The sequence below is a fragment of the Botrytis byssoidea genome, assembly GCF_014898295.1.
Source record: "Botrytis byssoidea strain MUCL 94 chromosome Unknown BBYS_022, whole genome shotgun sequence".
NCBI lineage: Eukaryota > Fungi > Ascomycota > Leotiomycetes > Helotiales > Sclerotiniaceae > Botrytis > Botrytis byssoidea.
The window spans coordinates 494,943-516,379 of record NW_024065863.1 but is presented as its reverse complement, the minus strand read 5'-3'; the positions used below and the strand labels follow the sequence as shown (position 1 = coordinate 516,379).

General features: G+C 43.1%; 6 protein-coding genes across 6 annotated transcripts; 2 read left to right on the top strand and 4 right to left on the bottom strand.

Annotated features, from left to right (window-relative positions):
- Positions 1 to 1,601: 1,601 nt before the first annotated feature.
- Positions 1,602 to 5,827, bottom strand: EAE97_009546 (uncharacterized protein; the record flags this gene model as incomplete). Its single annotated transcript, XM_038880061.1, has 4 exons — positions 1,602 to 2,027; positions 2,084 to 2,983; positions 3,081 to 3,611; positions 3,716 to 5,827. The coding sequence occupies 4 exons, from the start codon at positions 5,825 to 5,827 to the stop codon at positions 1,602 to 1,604; spliced, it is 3,969 nt and encodes a 1,322-aa protein (XP_038729172.1).
- Positions 5,828 to 6,872: 1,045 nt separating this feature from the next.
- Positions 6,873 to 7,604, bottom strand: EAE97_009545 (uncharacterized protein; the record flags this gene model as incomplete). Its single annotated transcript, XM_038880060.1, has 1 exon — positions 6,873 to 7,604. One exon carries the CDS (start codon positions 7,602 to 7,604, stop codon positions 6,873 to 6,875), a length of 732 nt encoding a protein of 243 aa, XP_038729171.1.
- A 3,591-nt stretch (positions 7,605 to 11,195) lies between these two features.
- Positions 11,196 to 14,376, bottom strand: EAE97_009544 (uncharacterized protein; the record flags this gene model as incomplete). The annotated part of the gene is made up of 4 exons (XM_038880059.1): positions 11,196 to 12,222; positions 12,307 to 14,112; positions 14,158 to 14,289; positions 14,353 to 14,376. 4 exons carry the CDS (start codon positions 14,374 to 14,376, stop codon positions 11,413 to 11,415), a joined length of 2,772 nt encoding a protein of 923 aa, XP_038729170.1. The 3' UTR covers positions 11,196 to 11,412.
- Positions 14,377 to 14,634: 258 nt separating this feature from the next.
- EAE97_009543 (uncharacterized protein) lies at positions 14,635 to 16,062 on the top strand (the record flags this gene model as incomplete). The annotated part of the gene is made up of 1 exon (XM_038880058.1): positions 14,635 to 16,062. One exon carries the CDS (start codon positions 14,635 to 14,637, stop codon positions 16,060 to 16,062), a length of 1,428 nt encoding a protein of 475 aa, XP_038729169.1.
- Positions 16,063 to 16,249: 187 nt separating this feature from the next.
- On the bottom strand, positions 16,250 to 17,049 carry EAE97_009542 (uncharacterized protein; the record flags this gene model as incomplete). The annotated part of the gene is made up of 2 exons (XM_038880057.1): positions 16,250 to 16,774; positions 16,888 to 17,049. 2 exons carry the CDS (start codon positions 17,047 to 17,049, stop codon positions 16,250 to 16,252), a joined length of 687 nt encoding a protein of 228 aa, XP_038729168.1.
- Positions 17,050 to 19,117: 2,068 nt separating this feature from the next.
- Positions 19,118 to 21,394, top strand: EAE97_009541 (uncharacterized protein; the record flags this gene model as incomplete). The annotated part of the gene is made up of 5 exons (XM_038880056.1): positions 19,118 to 19,177; positions 19,228 to 19,851; positions 19,902 to 20,054; positions 20,113 to 20,898; positions 20,954 to 21,394. The coding sequence occupies 5 exons, from the start codon at positions 19,118 to 19,120 to the stop codon at positions 21,392 to 21,394; spliced, it is 2,064 nt and encodes a 687-aa protein (XP_038729167.1).
- Positions 21,395 to 21,437: the final 43 nt, after the last annotated feature.

Genomic DNA, 21,437 nt, shown 5'->3' with positions numbered 1-21,437 from the left:
CCAGCTGCCTACTTCCCATTAGCATCGATCTCAGCCTCAAAATATCCAAGATACACATATCATCCCCTGCTATCTCACACAAGACCTTCTTAGCTCTCGTTCTCCTAACTCTACTGGTTCACGATCCAAAACCAAGACACCCCAAGATATACAAAGTTGTCTTCGGCGAGCTACGCCTGATTATGACCGCAGATAATACGAAATTGGAAATCAGGAATCAGGAATCAATATCACATCAAAAACCACAAGCAGAAGACCAAGAAACTGAAACTTGTATCAAGATCGATATCATGCATACATCAATCACGAACTGCAACACAAGAGAACTCAGTCTAATGGCTTTAAGAATGCCAATCTTCAGCTAGGTACTAATTAACAATATCATCAACGGGAAGACAACAAAATTCAAAGACTCCGACCACACTAAGTAATCTGAAGATTCCCATTACAACCCAAGAACCTATCATCACCAACACTGACATCACTATCACAATCGTTAGTTTATCCAATCTGACATTCGTCTACCGACCCCACCAATCCTCGCCTCTCCCTACCACCTTGGCAATTATTCCGCCCTACACATTCATTCCAACTTCACCATTACGATATCACTATCACTATCACGATCATTTTTTCCATCCTACCAAATGATCACTTTGCGTTCTATCCCTCTCATCCTCTCTCACTCTTTCACATCTTTCACCCTGAATTCCACCACACAGCCCCGGTTTCGCCCCCAAGCGAAAATTCCATCACACCAACCATCAAATCAAATCAAATCAATCCACCCAAGAAATGCGAACCTCTAACAATCCAACTCTTCCCAAACAATCACCCTCCGCTCCCACCCACCCCATTCGCTCATCCACATCTACAACATCATCCTCGCCCTATCATTCATCCATCCATCCATCCGTCCATCTCTACGACCCCGCCCCCACCATTCTCACGAATCAAATTTTTTCGTTCGCACACCACCCACACCACACCAGTTTGCTTGGGAGTAACGCCGCTTGTCACAAAGTAACCTCGTTTATGCCCCACCAACCAACACTTGAAATGCGCCGCGCCGCGCGCTAATTTAGGAGATGAGGTGAGGTGAGGTGAGATGAGATACTACATTGTACTTGCGCGTAGAAGGGAAAGGAATCATGTATTGAAATTGTGCGATATGAGATGGGAGATGCGAGATGAGTTTGTCGATGCGAGGCGATGCGATGATTTAATGGAACTAATCATAATCGAATGAGACGAGCTCTCCTGATTCATCTCCTGTGGTCTGGAAATCAGGTGATGTAGTTTAGCGAGTGATTGAGCTAAGTTTGTGAATAGAGGCCGTGGAAAAGGGGTTATGATGATGCATACATTAGTTTTGGGATTGGGTTTGAAGGCTATGAATGATGTGTATCAACTTTGTACATGCTGAATAGCAAATAAAGACGTATATGTAGATGCATATGAACAGCAAAACTATAACATACAAAAACAGAGTAGAGTGTATCATCTATCAAATATTTTCAATTCCAAAGAATCACTGGCGTTCAATGGCTTGCAATAGCTAGCAAGCAACAATAGAGTTTACTTGACACCCTTGTTACGTCTTACACTCTCGGTTCATCTGATCTTCCGCTCCCCTTCCCTCTCTTGCCAACTCCTTTCCAATGCGTTCTCATCGCTTTTAACAACAAATAAGCCAAGGCCCTATAAATCACAGTACAAATGCCCAGCGCAATAATATTCCATAGGGCATCCGTATTCAAATCATAAAGATTCAGTGCCTCCACTCCGTTATTAATCGGACAACTGCCATCTGGCAGTTTCTGTGCATCGGTACACGTAAATACAATACTTCTCAGAGTGTACGGCGCTAAGTTCCTAATAGCGTAGCGAATAGGGGAGAGATAGTTTACTCCTTGGAGGAACGCAGGCATACCAATGGACATGATACCGGACATAAATTGCGCTATTGATAGAAATACACTTGTAAGATTTACGGCGAAGCCTGTGTGGGAGAAGAGGGTATTGAACTATTGTCATGTTAGTAACTACCACGAGTCTTGGACTTTGAGCAAGTAGAACATACCATAATACCCAAACTCTCCCCACAATTGATAATGCAAAAGCAATTAAAGAAGCATACAAAGAATACCTGAGCATTTCTGGGTAGTCCCGTAGCTAAATCCGTCAATATTGCAAAGATGAAAGATGTGAATATCTCAAACGGTATCTCCAATGTAGTATATTGAGCAAAAAATGCTTCGACGCTATAAATACCATCGTCGTTTTCTCGATAGAAGACATCTTTTTCATTAGGATAGACTGCAACATTCTGCAGCATACCTACGAAATAAAATGCACAAAATTCTTGGATGAAACCAAATCTGTTTTGTACGGAATAATAGTCGTGTTTTAAGGGTGCGAAGAACAAAGCGAGAATGATGGCGAGGCCTAAGACTTGCATAGTTCGAGCTAAGAGTAAATCAGGTTGTCGACGGAAATTGATCGAAGCTCTATGGACAAGAATAGGGTACGCAGAGAAGAAGCCAGATGATTTGCGAACAAGAGAGCCCAGTTCTGCAGGAGTAGATATTGTGGTTGGGATGATAGCTTTTGTAAAATCCCCAGATGACCAGGAATTAATGAGATCTCTTACTCTGGAACGAGTGGCCTCCTCTCGTCTAGACTGTTGTAAATCAATGGTGATTAGATCGAGTGCGAAATCAGCTGGATTTGTCGTAGTGGGACATGGGTGGCCCAAGTTATTAAAGTGTGAAATCATATCAGAACCTTTACCAGCGTAAACGGGAAAGCCTCCACGTGCTAATAGAAGAACGCTCCCAAAATGATTAAAAGTGTCCGAGCGAGATTGATGGATTGTGAGGATTAGAGTTCGACCTTCTTGTGCAAGACCTTGAAGCACTTCCATTATTGATGAAGCGGTGAATGCATCTAAACCAGAGGTTGGTTCATCCAAAAGAAGCACCTATGGTAAACAATTAGAGTCGAGACATTTCAAACAGCGTAAGGAATATTTTCAATTGGAAGTGGAAGGGGAAAAGATAAAGTTCTTATAGACTCACCCTTGGATCCGTCAGAATTTGAACGGCGATAGTTACTCTGCGCTTTTCACCACCTGATATACCTTTAATGAGATCAGATCCAATAAGGTTATCCGCACAATCCTTCAGACCCATCTTCAGCAGGACATCCTCAACACGTCGAATCTTTTGGTCCTTTGTCATGAAGGATGGAAGTCGCAGCCCGGCTGCAAAATGAAGGGTTTCCCTAACCGTTAATGAAGGAAGGAGTGCATCATCATCTTGACATACATAACAACAAACAGATCGTATGACTGAATCCGATGGCACTGCGCCATTGAAAGTCATGTCTCCGCTTGGTCGATATTTAGTTCCGATGGAATTACGTAGTCGCAGAGCCATCGCATTGAGTAAAGATGTTTTACCGCTGCCCGACGGTCCCATAATGACATTTAACACACCGGCTTGAAATGTTGCTGTGACTGGATTTAGTATGGTTTTGGTGGGTTGTTTTTTCCCAAGCGAATTGCGTTTCTCGAGATCTAAGGCGAATTTATCAAGGCCGATATCAACCTATGATACCTAGTTAGTGCCAATCCGTCATACGAAGCATGCATCGATTCATTTTTCGTCATTCATGATATCACTGGAAAGCAGAAAACAGAATATCTACTCACAGTTCGAACCTCCGCCGCAGACCTTACTGTCATTTTTTCTTTCCCTGCAGAAAAGTCCGCATCTGACCCTCTAGCTCTGGCAATCGACATTTCAACTTTTAAAAATCGTAGACCAATGCCCGCAAGTCCGTAGAACATGATTGAATAACAGAGTAGAAAAACGATTGGCCTGACAATCCAGTTATCAGGAAATCCCAGCGAATTTATGATGAATGCGCCTGTGTATTCAACACAGGCTGGGTTCGATTCTCCGCCCTCATAAGGACAATCATAAAACTGGCCTGTGAATTCGTTTGAACACAAAGCACCAAACGCATAGAAGACATAGGCTGTCCACTTCAGCCAACGCACGTACACCGGAATAGTATTTACTTGTACGAAAAATCCACAGGCAAAGCTCTGAACTGTGTAACCCATATTTGCAATGAGAGATGCACCAGCAAAATTTCTTGAAGCCGCTATGCACGTCATAGCGAAGGTGACGGCGATGTATTGACAGAGTAATACGATAGAAAAGAAAGTAAGAAAAGTCGAGCCATCTGATCTTAGACCTGCCATCCAATAGGATATGAGTGAGAATATCAGAGGAACAGGAAAGTCTTCGGTAAAGAACCTTGCAATTCTTCTACTGAGCAGAAAAGGGATAACGTCCACAACATTCTCGTTATTCTCACGATCAAAGAGTTGTATGTCAATCGTCAGACGATATGTTTCGAATAAAAGCATGAGATACCCTTGTAATGCGGCAGCATTGTAAAGTGCACCCTCGCGACTGCGAATACCAGAAAGATCTTCCCCCAGATTAAAGAACACCCACCCACTCATGATCCCCATCCCTATCGCTTCTATAAGAGATCCAAACATGCCCATAGGGTCTCGATAGGTTGTGACAAAGGTTCGAGAAGTTAGTACACGAGTCTGACGAACGAACGGAGAGTGACGTGTCCAATTCTTTGCTACAAGAGATTTTGTATCCGGCGTCTCGGTAGATGTAACCTTTTCCGAAACTTGGAAGAACCTTTTGTCATTTTCTTCTGCCCAAGCAAGTTTCAAATTTTCAACTCTTGCAGAAGAAGTTGCCTCGAGTTCAGGGGAGCGATTATCAATAGCAGCTATATCAATCAAGAACTCCGCAGGGTTGACAAACGCTGGTAGCTCCATGCCAATTCCTTTGAACCAAGACAAGCAGTCCGCAGCTTTGCCAGAATATACTGGACTACCTCTTGTTAAGATTGTTAGACCATCGAACATTCCCCATATCTCAGATCTAGGCTGATGAATGGTTGTAATAATCGTCCGACCTTTCCTGGCCAACCCTTTGAGGGTCCTGACTAGCTGAAATGCACTCGTCGCATCAAGTCCAGTGGTCGGTTCATCCAAAAATAAGACGCTTGGATTGCTTAACAATTGTACACCAATACTGGTTCTTCTTTTCTCGCCTCCAGAGCACCCCTTGTGTTGTGTGCTACCAATTCGTGTATCGGCGCATTCCTTCAAACCAAGCTCCAAGATTACTTCCTCCACAATGTTCCTCCTTTCCTTTTCAGTTGTCGGTGGCGGCAATCGCAGATCTGCAGCATATCGTAAAGTCTCTCGGACTGTCAAAGTTGGTAGTAATACGTCCTGTTGCATGACATATGCACTACGAACACTGTGTACACCTTCCATGCCATTGAAAGTTGTGGTTCCACCAATTGTTAATCGTCCACTTGTCATGCGCTCAGCCATTGTATTTAACATAGTTGTCTTTCCCGAACCACTGCCACCAATAATGGCAGTAAGTGTTCCGATGGGCATCGAGGCAGATACTGAGTGTAGGATTTGTTTCGTGGTGGGAGTGGCAAATCCATCTTGGGCCTTTTTTCGTGGTATCCATCGTTCAATCGAAAATGCTGAAGGAGAGATATCAACGTTCACCGAGAGATTTCGTATCTGAACATCGACCGGTTCCACAGCGGACAGAGAAAACGTATTGCTCTGGGTAGTCGTGATCGCTTGGAGATTTGTCGCATCATTTTCATTTGTGGCTGATGAGGCTAACGGTTGCGATTGAATAGATAACGATGATTTGGCCTTGGCTTCCTGAGCTTCGTGCTCATCCTTCGAGTCCATATTTTGAGGTTTTTCCTACAGTCGCATCTTCTATCACAATGTCTGTATTGTGTATGCTGGTCCACGGGGTTTGGTTTGATGTTTCGAGATATCCCTACTGTCAAAGAGCAAATAGCCTAATAGAGATCTCACCAGCCTAATTCAACGTTTCTGAATCGCACATAACATGGTATTTGAGATCAAAGAGATCAAAGAGATAAGATGAACTATACTTAGACATGTATTTGAGATGAATCTAAATCCTTCGAATGGAACATCGATATTATCTATACGGATTGGTCATTTTCCGGTGATTTGCCTTAAGGTTCATGATATCCTAGCTGTGATGTGGATGAATTTCTTGCGGGGGGGTTTCAACAATAGCTTATTTAGCGTACCTCGGCTGCGAAGCGATGACTGCAAACAGTAATTTCAGGCGATAAGACACCTATCGAACCCCGCAGTATAATGAATGTCCACCATGTCGGGATAGTCTAAAACCCAACAAACGGTGAATCTGTCAGTCTGTACAACAAATAATGTGTATGTCGCGTGTAGCGCATGCGATCGTCGCGTTCCAGAAATTCTAGAAGTCTAGAATAGAAGTCTACAAGACTACCGTCGACCCCTATCGTCATGCGGGTCGCACTAAAAGTTCTCTGAGAGTGTCCCGGTGAACTCCAATGCCGAACTTGGAAGCGTTCTACATGTTTGGACATATCAATTGAAGACCTTCAAGTCAATTAATACTTTGCTACACAACTACACCAATGGTAAAATAATGGAGAAGTCGTATTCATCGAATGGGTTGATTTTCTATCCTAGATACATGGTTACCGTTTCAATCAAGAGCCTCCAACGTTCAGTACAACACCGGTGGCTTAGGCACGCAAGCCACTGATACGAAGCTTCATCACATATTTTGTCGGTCATCTTGTATTCTGCTTTATCTATAAAGATCACGGAGAAGTCTTCTCTAAAAGTGTCCCAGAGGTTCTATTTCCTTCATTTCAGCAGCTAAGTAGTGGTAGCACCTGGAGTCCGAAATACAACTAAAACAACCAAGTCATGCGTCCAGCTTTGGGATTGGGATTGCACCGATATTCTCTGCAGCCAAACCGACAACCAAATCAATATAGACTTGCGTCAAAGTTGCACAGATTTCCCATACAATACAGCCTGATTTTATTGATCGAAAATTTAACACGCGGTTTAACATCCGGTAACTTTCATATCCCAAGTTGGGGATTGATATTGGGGAGTCCGCGTCACTATCCAATTCCGAATTCGTTTCATAAGCATCTTCATCTTCCTCTGGATGCGATCGATACCAGTGATGCAGAGCTGAATCTATCATTATTAGCAGAATGACTGTGGTTGTAGTAGTACCATACATCCCAGTAATGGCCCCGAACTTGAGGTTATGGTGTGCCAAATTACTCGCCAAAGTAGTTGCACCGAACGTAATACCTGTTGTCGTTACAAGAAATATTGCCAAAAGACAGATGGGTATCAGCGCAGCCTCAGAGCGCTCCAATATTTCTTGTGATTCTCGACGGCCAACGGGAAACGCTATTGCGCTCGAAATCAGAGAGGTAACGAGCTTTAAGGACGCTATAAACTGAAGTTGACAATTCTGATTTTGGCCTATCACTATTGGTGAGATGACTATGGTCGATGAGAACTGCATGAAAGCTAATAAGGCGTTGAAACGCGCGTGGTTTAAGCTGGTCCCATCTTCTAATGTATTTCCGCAACAATTGCTCCAAAGAAGAGGACTCTTACTACACAGCAGCATGACGGATATTTAAAGCGTGATAAGATCTGTCGCGACATCAATACCACCATATGGAAGGGCTAAATGTAGACTGGCTTGTGCTAGATCTATCTGTTCCGAAAGGGGTTTCACCGCCATAATCTAACTCTGAAAGACCAAATCTAACGGATCATGTAGTCAGAGTTTAATGGGGGAACATCTCTGTCTTCGACTCACAGCAGCTATTACTCTCTTGTCCTCTTCACGGATACATGCAAAGTTTAAATATATTTCCCAGCATTGGGCATTACGTTCAATAAATTGCCTCTCAAAAAGGCACATGCACTAGGTACATAGAGCTATGTTGACTTCCGCTTTATTTAGCAATCACTTCCGCAACAGAGTGGCACTCAAATTGAATCCTACCAGATCTTCCAAGTGCCATTTCTATGATATATGAGCTGTACAAACAACAAATCCTAATCAGACATGTGAAGACTTTTGGTCATGTGGATGCGCAAATCAGAAGGAAGGTACAGGCTTTGATCATTGTCTGTGCAATTAGTATTCGAGACAGCTCAAATTGATAGGTATTGATATAAAATACAGTTGAAAGATATGATCTACGGAGCAACTTTAATGATGGATATCATCCACTTCGACGCTGCTCTTACCTTGAGTAACGCAGCTTTTCTATCGTTCTTCAACTTGGGCTCTGTATAACGAGGCTTTCTATGAGACTCTTTAAAGATACAAATGCTACACTTTAATGAACCAGACGGCATCTTTCATCAGCGGCACAGTTTGATCAGCATACCAAGTGGTCATGTCTTTCACACCTTGCATCTCATTATATGCTTTTGAAGAGGCTCTACAACCTGTCAACTTAATTTTTGGATATCCACCGAAGCTCGACTTGTGGAGATGAATACCTGGTAAATCCAGATACACTTGATTGCAGGTACTCTGTTTACGGGAAAATGACATCCCAATTTTGGTTACAACGCTTTCGACTTTCATACCAAGCTATCGTAGCATCTTATTCACCAGTAGTGTATCATTCAGAGCACAAGTCAACTATATAAATCCTGCCTCATACATGGGATTTCTTCCCATGCATGCTACCACTCCAAAAGGTATCGACGCCAGGGGCTCTGCGGAATATACAACGCTGGGTATAATCTATATTCTCTCCAGTATGTACTTTTCACGACAATATATCAGCCACTATATACTATCACTCACTATCAGTCAACCCAAATTATCACCGCCAAAAATTCGCAACGAGATTATTCCCACATAGTAACAACGCTACAACATGCAACAAGTTGTTCATACCGTTCTCCAATAACAATACTATTGCGCAATGGGGAGTGAGATTACAGATAGATCCCCATAGACTATATTTTCGAAGTGCCTGAAATCCGATGGAGAGAAGCTAGCCATTCCTAGCTATATCTCTACTGAGATTCAAGTACGAAGTTGGTTTTATATCACAATGTGACTTTTGGCTATTCACTCTATTCACTGACAACTGAAAGGTCCACTTTATGCATATCGGTAAGCTTGTTCGATACTTCTCGACACAATTCAAGCTCCTCTATAAAAGACTTACGATTAAGTGCTTCCTTTTCAATCAAACAAAATGCGTGACGAGTTGATGGGCTGAGCATCAAGATTCATGTGAGGTAGAGCAAAATGAAGATTTAGCTGTTTTAATTTCTCTGATTCTGGCCTTCTCCGCCAAACACACGGGTGATATTCTGATTTGAAAGTTGTTGTCAATTCAACCAAACGGGTACTGTTCATTTATCATTGTCGATTTCGTCTACTGCCGAAGTTTGATTATTTCCATCATTACTTTTCCTTAACTCAAGACCAGAACAACAGAATAGAGTTAGTTGACCATTATAAGTCAGCAAATCACTTCCAACTGTAGCTCGCCTCATCAATTGTGTATCCGTTGATACATAAAGATCTGATAGCCCTAATTCTAAAATTGTATGTTCATTTTATACCTCTGTATGCCAAATTTATCTAGAAAGACGAGAACCGAGTCCGTCATTTTTAGAACTACGCGTACCTGAGCCACGAGAGTCCGATCGAGTAGAAGAGACTCTTTCAATTCCCAAACATACATTTGGCTGCATATTTTCGTCGGATTTATCTGTCTTTTCCCAAGAGCGTCTATTGTCGTCTGAAGAGAGGTATCTTACTAGAAATCCATCTTTTCCCTTCGTCAGTTTCTTAAGTTACTGTTGTTGAACAACTGATCGATCGCTAAGGATTCTAAATTTTCGTTTTCCGTCCCAGATTTGAAGCAAATTCCACACGATGATTGATATAAATGATGACAGCATTATGCCTGTGTCCGGAAAGGATTCAAGAGAGATATTTTGAGCATCTCATTTGTTACTTTAATTTTGCTTCCGGATGATTTGAAATCGATGCTAATGTATACTTCTCCTTGACTCACTGGATTGACGTGTGAATCGAGGACGAAGAAAAAGGAACAAGTAAAAGTCTCATGATAAAAAGGAATGACTTGTCCAAAAAGTCAGGTTATTTGAAGATGTGAGGGTGGAGAAAAAGAAAGTCATGGGAGATTGGTGGGCTTGGTGATCGAAAATTATGGTGAGGATGTTCAGGAGATACTTGTGAGGTGAATTAATATCGGAACTACTTTTCAGATTACCACACTTCGATAACATTTACTCTAATAGGAAACGATATTATATGGATATACGAAGAGACTGAAATAGTAGCTCTTAATTTTTTGCTCTGGGCGGCTGATTTTTTACCCTCCATCCTTTTCTGAAGACTCCTAGCTATTCAATATCAAACTCCAACCTCACTCCCAAACCCACTTCTTACCCCTCAATTCCTACCTAGGTATTATACAACTTCAAGCCCGGGCGCGCCCTTAACCCTTAACCCATCATTCAAAATTCATCTATTATGTACAGAGAGCCCTGTATCCCGTTTCGCAACTCAAGACGACATCTCATGCCAAGTTCACCAAACCTTCCGCAATTAGCTTCGCTAACGTCAACCGATGAAGTGAATACACCCACATTCTTCCATTTGTTGCATATCTGAACTTCCACTCTTCTCTGCGCTCGTTCAACTATTGGCTAAGCTCAATTATTTTCGATTCACCTACATGAGAGGGTAAGGTCCTTAAGCGTGGTAGCATGATATATCCATGGTGTAGACATTCTTGAAACAGAATTGTGCATTCACTCTCTATATATTCACTCCCGCCTCAAACTCGGTGTTCTTCTCACCTCACTCAACCGGTCGAAATCTGGTCTTCGCGTAGGGTTATAGATTTGATTGATTGTCTGTTCAAAAGATACAAAGCAATACTATATGATCATTAAGGCCCAGAAGCTCTCGTCAATCAATCATGTAACATAGAAAACGGGCTTATACAGAGAAATCAATCTTCCAAGAATCTTTCAAACCTTTCTCAAACAATAAAAAAGTTGCGATCATTGAAAAGACTACAGACATTCAAAAACCACATTGATGTGACACGAGAAAAAAAAAGCATTTTGAGAAGGCCATTCATAAATAAGAGCGGGTTATGCGATATCTTGAGTATGGATCAGGCAATCCAACAGTTGATATGTAAAATTGCAATTTATATATACATTGTTTTAGTTGATGCTTGTTAAAAGAGCATGTATATCTACTATATGTGTGGTACCTTATTCAACTGAGCGCCACCCAGCCAGCCCACCTAGCCAGCGAGCCAAGCCAAATTATCCCCTCCAATTTTCCTGAACGCCAATTACATGCGAGATCAAGCTATCAAGAGCATCAACCTCGACATTGTCCCAAGCTTCTATAAACATTCAATACTTTTGAAGAACGGATTCGCCCTCAATTTCTCATCGCCTCCCACCAGCCTCCTCAACACCGCAATTTTGTCCTCCTTCGTCATATCCTTCCCGTCAATTTCCGCCTTCCACTTCTTCAATATATCCTTCAACAATCGACTTCCCTCCTCCACATCCTCCTTTCCATATTCCTGACTACTGGGATCTCCATTATCAGTCTTTACACTAGTTCCGAAATCTTCCAACTCCTCTGCTTTTCTCCTCGCCATGCCTATTACTTTTTCTGGAAATTTGACTAGTTCCGCTACATGAATACCGAAACTTTGATCACAGATTCCCTCTTCAACTTTATAGAGTAACGTGACTTCTCGCTTCCTTTCTTGCGACGAAGGTTCTGTGTCAATATGCGCCACCACATGTAGATTTTTGACTTGAGGAAAAGTATCCGCCAACGCTGTCAGTTCATGGAAATGGGTAGCAAACATGCTGAATGCTCCTATCTCCCTGACGATATATTCAGAGATGGCCCATGCTAGACCAAATCCATCATAGGTACTAGTACCTCTGCCCAATTCATCAATGATGATAAGAGATTCTGAAGTTGCTGATTTGAGTATGTTAGCCGTTTCTAACATCTCTGCCATGAAAGTTGAGACGCCTTTGAGTTGCGAGTCCGATGCTCCCACTCTCGCTAAAATGCAGTCGAAAATCGTTAGTTCTGCTTCTGAGCAAGGAACGAAACAACCAATTTGAGCCATCAGTGCTATAACGCCGATCTGTCGGATGTATGTGGACTTGCCGCCCATATTAGGACCCTTTTGGTCATTAGTTAAACATATCAAGTTACACAATGTTCGTAACAAACTGAGACATTGTAAGGGTGGAATTGTAGTACATACTGTAATTATAAGGAATGAGGACTCGTCACGAATAAGCGAGACATCATTAGTAATGAATTGAACATCATCTTGCATTTCCATACAAGGATGACGAGCTTCCTTAAGAATCGTAGAACCAGTTCCACGAGGATGTATCTTCGGACGGACATAGGATGTAGGGGCATGCGCAGAGGTATGGGCTAGCGAAACTATAACGTCGAGATGGGCAAGAACAGACGCAAGTTGTTCAATGACTGGACAATAGGATGCAGCTGTAGCCACAACTTCATTCACGAGACTAGATTGGGTGCGGTTGTAATTTTCCGAGAGCTGATCGAATTCGCGGCGTATGGAAAGGAGCTTGGAGGTGGTAAAATAGACACCATTCTTCTGTGTCTGACATTCCTGGTATTTGCTTTTGTTTCGAATACAAGAGGCTTCCGTTCGTGTGAGTCTCATACACCAACCATGGACTTTGTTGTTTTCCAAGAAAATTTTCTTCTCAATTTCCTGGCCGAGATCTTTGGCTACTACACGGAATTCTTGATCCATTTCATACTTTAATTTGTCCAACTTCCTTCTAATGATATTGAGACTATCATCGAATTCGGGCTTGATGATATATTCGTGGTTGTCCATAGCATCGAGGTCGACTGTGGTCTCTACCATTTCTGCTAAATTTCCAAGACTAGCGTTGCATCCACGAAGCTTGTCTGTATATGCTTCATCAAGAGCATCACGATACTTTTCGTCCATGACATCTTCGAGAGTCTTAATGAAGTCCGGTATTCTTATGACGACTTGATATGCTCGAACGACATCTTCTAGATTCGCCAACTTTTTCTGAAATCGTTTGGCTAAGCGATATAAATCAGGTATCGATCGCATATGCGTTTCTTGTATGGTTTGTTTCAATTCTTGATCTTCAACAAAAGCCTCTACCAATTGCTGTCGTTTTTCGATTTCCTCCAAACTCATTAGAGGTTGTTTCAACCATTGTGCCAAAAGTCTACTTCCGACTGGTGTTTTGCAATGATTGAGTAAGCCATAGAGAGACATAGTTTTTGATCCATCCCTTGGTCCAGGCATAAGATTTAGAGCTTTCAGTGCAGAAGCATCCAATTTCATGAATTGCGAAAGATCATGTTGATAAAGTTGATATTGTCCAAAATTCGAATTATCATGCAGCACACCCAAGTAATTGATAAGAGCTGCCGCTGAGCCCATTGCAAGTTTCAGATCCGTTTGTGGAAGAACTCCCGTGGACTTCTCATCCTTCAAAAGTCTTGCAAGATCTTGTTCAATATCTTTGGTCCCAAAAGTTCCTCCTGCTCGTTCCGTCCAAGCACAGCCGCAGTTTTCGATAATTTGTTTAAGTTTTTGTAATTCAACATCCTTTGTCGATCTGTCTACTTGAATTAGACATTCTTTGACTCCGAGCTGAATCAGTAGCGATTCAAAATTCGAGTATAAATCGTTGTCGAGAAATTCGCTGACTCCCAATTCCCGAACACTTGCATCTGCAAAACAAACACCGATATTTCTTGCTTCTGATGCTTTGGCGGAAATCTTGACGGCGAGAATTATTGGTGCGGCATCAAATGATCCTCCTAATTCTTCCTCTACATCTTGCAAATTTCCTGGCGATGCTGTCTTTGTGACCTTCCAATTATTTCTTCCAGAGGTTGTGAATATTTCCACTCTCTTTCCCATTCGATAAAGTGCTTCTCGCAGAAAGTTTTTGTATACTGTTACGGTCATCGTTACGGAGGGAATTTTGGTAGAATTACTGCCTAGATCTCGTAGAACTGAAGTAGTTTTGTAGACCTAAAATCGTTAGATGTATGTCTACCTCCGTTCAAGGATACATACAGTGCGGGCGATGAACGTTGCATCATCTCCATGAGCTGTGTAAAAGTCTCCTCTATCGAAGACTCTAATAGTTTCTCCATCTTTCTGTGGTAAATTTGTGAAAAACTTAATGAATCCAAGCTCATCATCAACCTAATATACAGTATCAGTAAGAGACCTTTCAGACGTAAGAGCTACAATTATGAGGTGGCGTACCTTAAGCTCGGGTCGAGAAGACATTTTGAGAGACTTTCTTGAATATCGATTGCAAAAGAATGTCTTTAGGGTGCTCCAGAATCAGGAAAATAGAGGTCAAATCATGAAAATCAAACTTCTAAATCAATTTCCCAAGAATTGAGTAGAGGGGACGCGACGGGCGACACGCTAAACCATAAATCACGCGTTCTGCTAAAGCGGTGAAGAAGAAAATCAATTTAGATATTCTCAGTCATATGAAATTCAAGCTTCCCCTCACCAACTCCTTCAATCTATGTAAAAATGTCCGACATCGACGAACGACCCTCTAAAATCCGCAAAGTCGCACCTACCGACGATGCATCGACTTCTATCGATTCAATTGCCCCCAATTCCAATTCCAATGACACAACAATAAAGCTCGAACATTCAATAAGTACTGAAGATGCCCCCTCCAACCACGAATCCACCGCTGTAGCAAATTCAAATGAACCCAATCCCCTCTCAAAATCGCAATTGAAAAAGCGCAGGAAGCAAGAAGAATGGGAGGCCAACAAATCCAAGCGCACCGAATTCCGGCGCATCAAGCGCAAAGAAAAGCAGGCTCGTAAAGCTGCGGCTCAAGCAGCTGGTCTGCTACCTCCCCCTCCCCCTTCCTCATCCCGTCGACCTATTCAAGTGCCAGTTTCTTTCCTTATTGATTGTGATTTTGAATCCTACATGATGGAGAAAGAAATTATATCATTAACAGCGCAAGTAACACGCTGTTACAGCGATAATCGAACTGCAGTTTACAGAGGACATATGGGAATATCGGGATGGGGAGGTAAAATGAAGGAGAGATTTGAGGGAGTACTGGCAGGTAATTTTAATAGTTGGAAGGGGGTTAAGTTTATGGAAGAGGGATGGATGGAGGCAGCGGGTATCATGGACGGACTTATGAGGGGACCTGAAGGCGGGAAGTTGCTAGGTGCTTTGGCGACAGAAAATGGACTCGATGAATACAAGAAACCGCGCAGAGGATCAAAGAAGCTAGAAGCAGAATCAGCGGGGGCAGAACCAGTGGGGGCAGAATCAGTGGGGGCAGAACCAGCAGGAGCAGAATCAACGGAAGCAGAATCAGCGGAAGCTGTACAGCTACAAGTTGATAAACAGCTAAATTCATCCATTGCAGAGGCCCCAGAAGCCTCAGACTCTCTAGCCGCAACCAATTCCTCATTCACCACTCCAAATATAGTCTACCTCTCCTCCGACTCCGAAAATACTCTCACTACACTCTCCCCATACACGACTTACGTAATCGGCGGCATAGTCGACAAAAACCGTCACAAAGGCCTTTGCTACAAACGAGCTTGCGATGCGGGTATCCCAACCGCAAAGTTACCCATTGGAGAATATATGACTATGCAAAGTCGGACCGTGTTGACTGTGAATCATGTTATGGAAATCATGATAAGGTGGTTGGAAACGGGTGATTGGGGTAAGGCTTTCTTGAAGGTTATCCCTAAGAGGAAAGAGGCGAAATTAAAGGCCAAGGAGAAGAATGGCGGGGCAGAGGGCGAGGAAGATAACGAGGGAGAGGATGAAGATAGGCTGGATGAGGACGAGGAAGAAAAGAGTGAAGATGAGAGCGAAGATGGTGATGAGGGTGGAGTTTCTCTTGAAGCCCAAAAACAGGCAGAGGTTCAACAAGTGTTGGTTAAGGACGAAGTAATTGATTCCACAGTGTGAGAAACTGATCAAGTAAACTCAGAAATAGAATAACAAAATCATTTTGATCATTCATTCATTCAAAACACTAATCAAAATCCGGGTATAATATTCCAGTATCCATGAAAACAACCACACCTAAACGCCTCATTCCATCTCTCTCAAACGAAGATTTCTCCCCACAGAATTCAACTCAACCCCCACAGTCCTAACCTCTCTTCCCCGTCCCTCTAACATATTCCTCCGCCCGTCCCGCTCTATCCCTCGTAGCCCCCACCTCGGGCAACCCCCTAAACAGTCCTTCCAACCCACCAATGCCCTTCTCCCAATCCCCCTCCACCTCCACCATCCTCTCATTCCTCTCCAACCCCAATCCGCTCCCCCCTTCTGCAAAAATCGCCTCATCCTCCATCCCCAATTTTTCCCTCCACCCCTCAATCTGCCCCTCTTCCTCCTCCACCCCCTTCTTCCACTTTCCTTCCCGCTCTACCACCATCGCTGGCACAGTTCTCCTCAGCGCAGCAATCTGTTCTACCAATTCTTCCTCCTTGACCGCTAACGCTTTTGCTCTCTCCCATAATTGTCCATCAAACGGTTCATGCTCTTCGCGTTCTTCGATTATATCTTTATCCCTTTCTTCCGGTTGGAGATTGGCGTTTATGAGTTTACGCTGGGGCTCCATGCCATTTATGGAGATGCTGGGGGAGGCTGTTAGGAAAGTCTTGTGTATGTACTATTATGCTAGTTAGTATTCTTCCATTCTCTAATCCTAGCATTCCCTTTCCATTTCCAGTCCGAACGAAGCCTAACAACCACAGCATCCAAAAAAAAAGAAACATCACAAACCTCGCCCACAATCTCCTCCACCAACCTCCTCATCGCATCCTCCCCCTCTATCGGCGGTAAATCCCGATCAATCATTTCCCGCGCCGCCCTCTTCACATTCGCGATTAGATATTTCAAATCATCTGGCGATTGAAGTTCGATTTTCCGTTGTTGTTCTGCCATTTTTGTTTTCTATCGCCGTCCCTTTCCCTTCCTTTTCTTCCCTATATAACTGTGCTTTTCCCCTCTACTGTCCTATCAGCAGAGATGTTCGCGACGACGAAAGGATAAATGCAAGAAAAAAGGCGTTGCGCAATCGATTCTCCGCGTTCACGAAGCAGGACTACCTCAACTCGAGTTACCGAAAAGGCGAATCAAAGAATCCGTTCTAATTGACTCGAAGATTCAAGTATAAATGTACTCGGTAAGCAATTACGCAGTGTAGTGTGGAATCAAAATGTCGTTGTCTCAATTTTACTTCAAAGAGTATTTGTTTACATTCGCCAGCCGGTAACCAGCTTATCGGAAAACGACTTCATGGCACAAGAGCAGAGCTTCTAGACTTTTTAAAGTCCGTGCCCTGGAATTGATTAGTAATCATTTGACCTCACCGGGTTCCACTCTTTCTTTGTTTTGTATCTGAAACTACTCCCGTTGGATAAACTTACGTGCACGAAATAAGCTTTATGTTCTCTGAGAGGGTTTTCCCTATTATTTCTACGTCTCAATTCTGAAATATACTCACCAATAGGCCATCGAATAGATACCTAGCTACTATTAGATATTTAGATTCCCTTCGAGTATATCTGTTCTACATTTCCTACCTACTTACATGACAATCCACCTCACATTTTGGGTTGATATATTCCTATGATACGATGACTCTCAAGCACACCAAAATTGCCTGATAGCTATTCCATTTGCACTTTGCCCCTCTTCCCCGTTCCCTATAAAGTTTCTTTTCGCGTTCTCATCTCCGGGCTATATACATTCCGCGGGGGGGACTTCTAGTAGTCTAGACACAGCTACTCTTTCATTCACGCTTTTCAACCCGGATTGATCTGTCACATCCCGGTGCCACTTACCTACTCCAGACTATAAGTTATCGGCACGTGTCAGTCATGATTCAATACCACGAAGTATTGTCTAGGGGTCTGATAGATATAACCCAATACAAGAGCGCTCCCGTTGTTTGGAGAGTATCTTGCTGTTCCCAGCTAAACAACTAGACTTGTTCTTATGACATGTGATATTCAATAAAGCGTGAATGCTAAAGCCTGGACCGTATCACGTCTCCTCCAAGTCTTCAATTGCGTGGCAATCATTTGCGCAGAATCTATCAAATTCCGGATTGCGAACAGATGTGAGCCCCCATCCTCAGTAGTAGACGTAGACCTAGCTTCATCTTGGTGAAAGAATAATTTCCAAGCGTTCGGAGTCCGAATCAAGAACAAATTAGGACCGTCCATATAACTGGTAAAGACTACAGAGAAAAGCATCATCCTAAGAAAGCAAGCTATGGAAGCACCGCTCACAGGGAACAAACAACCCTAGAATGAAACCTTAAGTCGCGCAGAATTTCTGCGCAGCAGATAATGAGAATCTTCAGTTTAAGAGCGCTCGGATGTTACCACGCTGTAGTTGGTGAAACTTTCGAATCTCTGACGGCGCTTAGGGAGCAACGGGTTTCAGATCCGGGATTCTGTCAGATAGAAAGTGTCATTATTGATTAAGCCATCTGTCTTGTCTCGATTTGGATTGAGTTTACCGTAACATATTAAAGTTAAGTTTCCGTACTGACGCATACTTTCCGGCAGTTCGGATAGACCTGTGTTAGAAGATCAGAACTAGTATGTATCCTTGCAACGGTGGAAATACATGTGATATGCTAGTAGTGAATCATTGAGATCAAGGGTCTCGAAGAACAGAGGAAGACTGATGAGACGTCTAGAAATTTCATCTGACCAATGAGTCAATCTTAGGATGTCTTCGATTAACTCCGAATACTCTAGCAGCTGTACTATCCAAAACCAGATGTTCTATCAGGGTTGAAACCTAGCACGGATGGATATTGTGCACGGAGAAACAAAATGAATTGGCATTGCTCCTGCACAGTTTCTGCCATCCATAAGTTGTTGGGTGGCCTCTGTCTTTCTCAAGGAAACAGTTTATTTCGTCAAGCGAACCTGACTTCAGATTCGGCACAAAAAGCAGACCCAAACTTCAAGTTCAAACACATTGGATTGACAAGATGGTCAACACTGGAAAGCCATCCAGAGGGTGTTATCTCTGCAGATCTCGGCGAGTCAAGGTCAGATGTCATTCTCAATGCAGCATATGAAGGATACTGACACAAATCAGTGTGATGAGAAGAAGCCAGGCTGTGGTAACTGCCAAAGGTTGAAGCGTGACTGTCCTGGATATCGACCAATCTTTGATGTTATGCATCGTAATGGATCGAGTTCGACACAGCGCAGAACATCTCATGCAATCGCAACTACAACAGCCCTTGCTACGATTCAAATGGCTGGCACTCATAACAGGAGTAAATCCGAAGCTAATATAATACCTTATGCACGATGGAGACCAAGGCAAAACTCCTCTCCAGAGGTCCAGAGATTGATAGAAGCAATACAGAATGGAACACAATTGGCATGCCCGCCTTTGACAGCGGCATTGGAAGAACGTGCAATCTGTTTCTTTCTTTCAAATTATGTTTTGATTCCTCACGGGGCAGTGAGATGTGGCTTCCTCGGCTTTTTACTTCCATTGATGAAGCTTCAACCTTCGGCTGTCTTATCAGATTCACTGTCTGCGGTGGCGCTAGCTACCTTCGGAAATCAACCAAATGCTAGGACGCTAAAGCCAAAGGCCGAACAGGCCTACTTGAAGGCACTACGACAAGTCACTAACGCCATAGGCGATCCCAAACAAGCCTCTCAAGATACAACACTTGCAGCGGTCATGTTACTTGCGTTATTTGAGGTTTGTATCCTCCATTATTCCTTGAAGATGCCGTTGCTAACTGTGAGCAGACTATGGCATATAGTCTCGTGAAAGAGAATGAAGGCTGGAACACTTGGAATTCCCATGTGACTGGTGCAACAGTGCTTTTGAAGATGCGCGATGTAGAAGCTCCGATGACTCCTTTAACTTTGGAATTGATATGGACCGTAAAGGTACACTTGGTACGTCTAAAATTGTTTGCATCATTGATTAGATCAGTCAATTGATTTACGAGAACAGAACCTGAGTTGTCTCCTCAACGGAAAGCTGCTCGATATCCCAGCGGAGTGGAACGAAGTACTTACTAAGAGAAGAGACAAATCCAGGGGCGGCCCGACAATGTGTAATCGTCTACAATGGAAAGTTGCGGAAGCTCGTGTTGAATGTGATGAACTTATGGCCAGCGCGAAACGAACTCCTCAAGATTTCGAAAATGTCCTGAATTTGATGCGAAAAGCTGAAGCCATAGAACAAACCTACTCGGAGTGGGCAGAATCAATGCCAGCTCAATGCAATTATAAGCCCATAGGATGGATTGACGCTGTACCGGAAGAGAAATTTGCCGAATCGAAATATTTTCCGGGCAAGATTGACAAGTATCACGAAGTTTGGGTAGCTCATATTTGGAATCTGTCCCGAGCATCGCGATTACTCAACAACAGTACTATCGTCCGATGCGCTGCCTGGCTTTGCTCGCCACAAGATTACCGAACTACTGTGGAGTACGAGAAAGCTATGATAGCCGGAAAAGAAATGATTCGGGACATTATTGCCAGCGTCCCTAATTGTCTCGGGGAAATACCAACAGCTATGGATATCAAAATACCTTCTGAGCACAGCTTCGCGTGCGGAGATGAAAGCGATGTCCGTGCGAAAGGTCTATCTGGACTTTTCATATTGTGGCCTTTGTTTTCCATCGCTACTTCAGATTTTGTAAGCAAATCGCAAAGAACATGGGTCCTAGGAAGGATGAAGTATGCAGCAGAGGAGTTGGGAGTTAGCCAAGGATCCACTGTATACTCAGAGGTATGTGCATATTGAGGCTATATTTTGTAAGTGAAGTCGCTAATCGGTGTTATAGCAAAAATGTTCTGTACGAATTCCATCTTCGATGTTAAAAAAAGACGGTCTCATGCCTCCGAGGGTAGAGGAAATCTTGAACCTTCAGATTCCTCCTATCCAACAAGCCTTTGGGAATGTTGACGAAATCTGGACCGAAAAGAACAGGAGCTATTCTCATTATCCAACTCCAAGCCCAACATCGACTTCTGCATGTTCGCCGAAGGCCCAACACGATTGGACATTGTTGAACACCGAATCTCTCGATATAAATTCAATCAACAATTGGCCGCATCATACACAGTCTAATTGGTTCAATCCAGACTTGGATACCAATGTCATCACCTCAGTAGAGCCAGCTCAACAAACGTTGGCAGTTCAAAATCCTCATTTAGATTACCCGGTCGAATCTCAACGAGACAGAATATACCACGAGAGATTTACGGAAATATGCAAAATATGATAAGGACCGACAACGGATGGAAGTTTGCATGAGAATATGACGA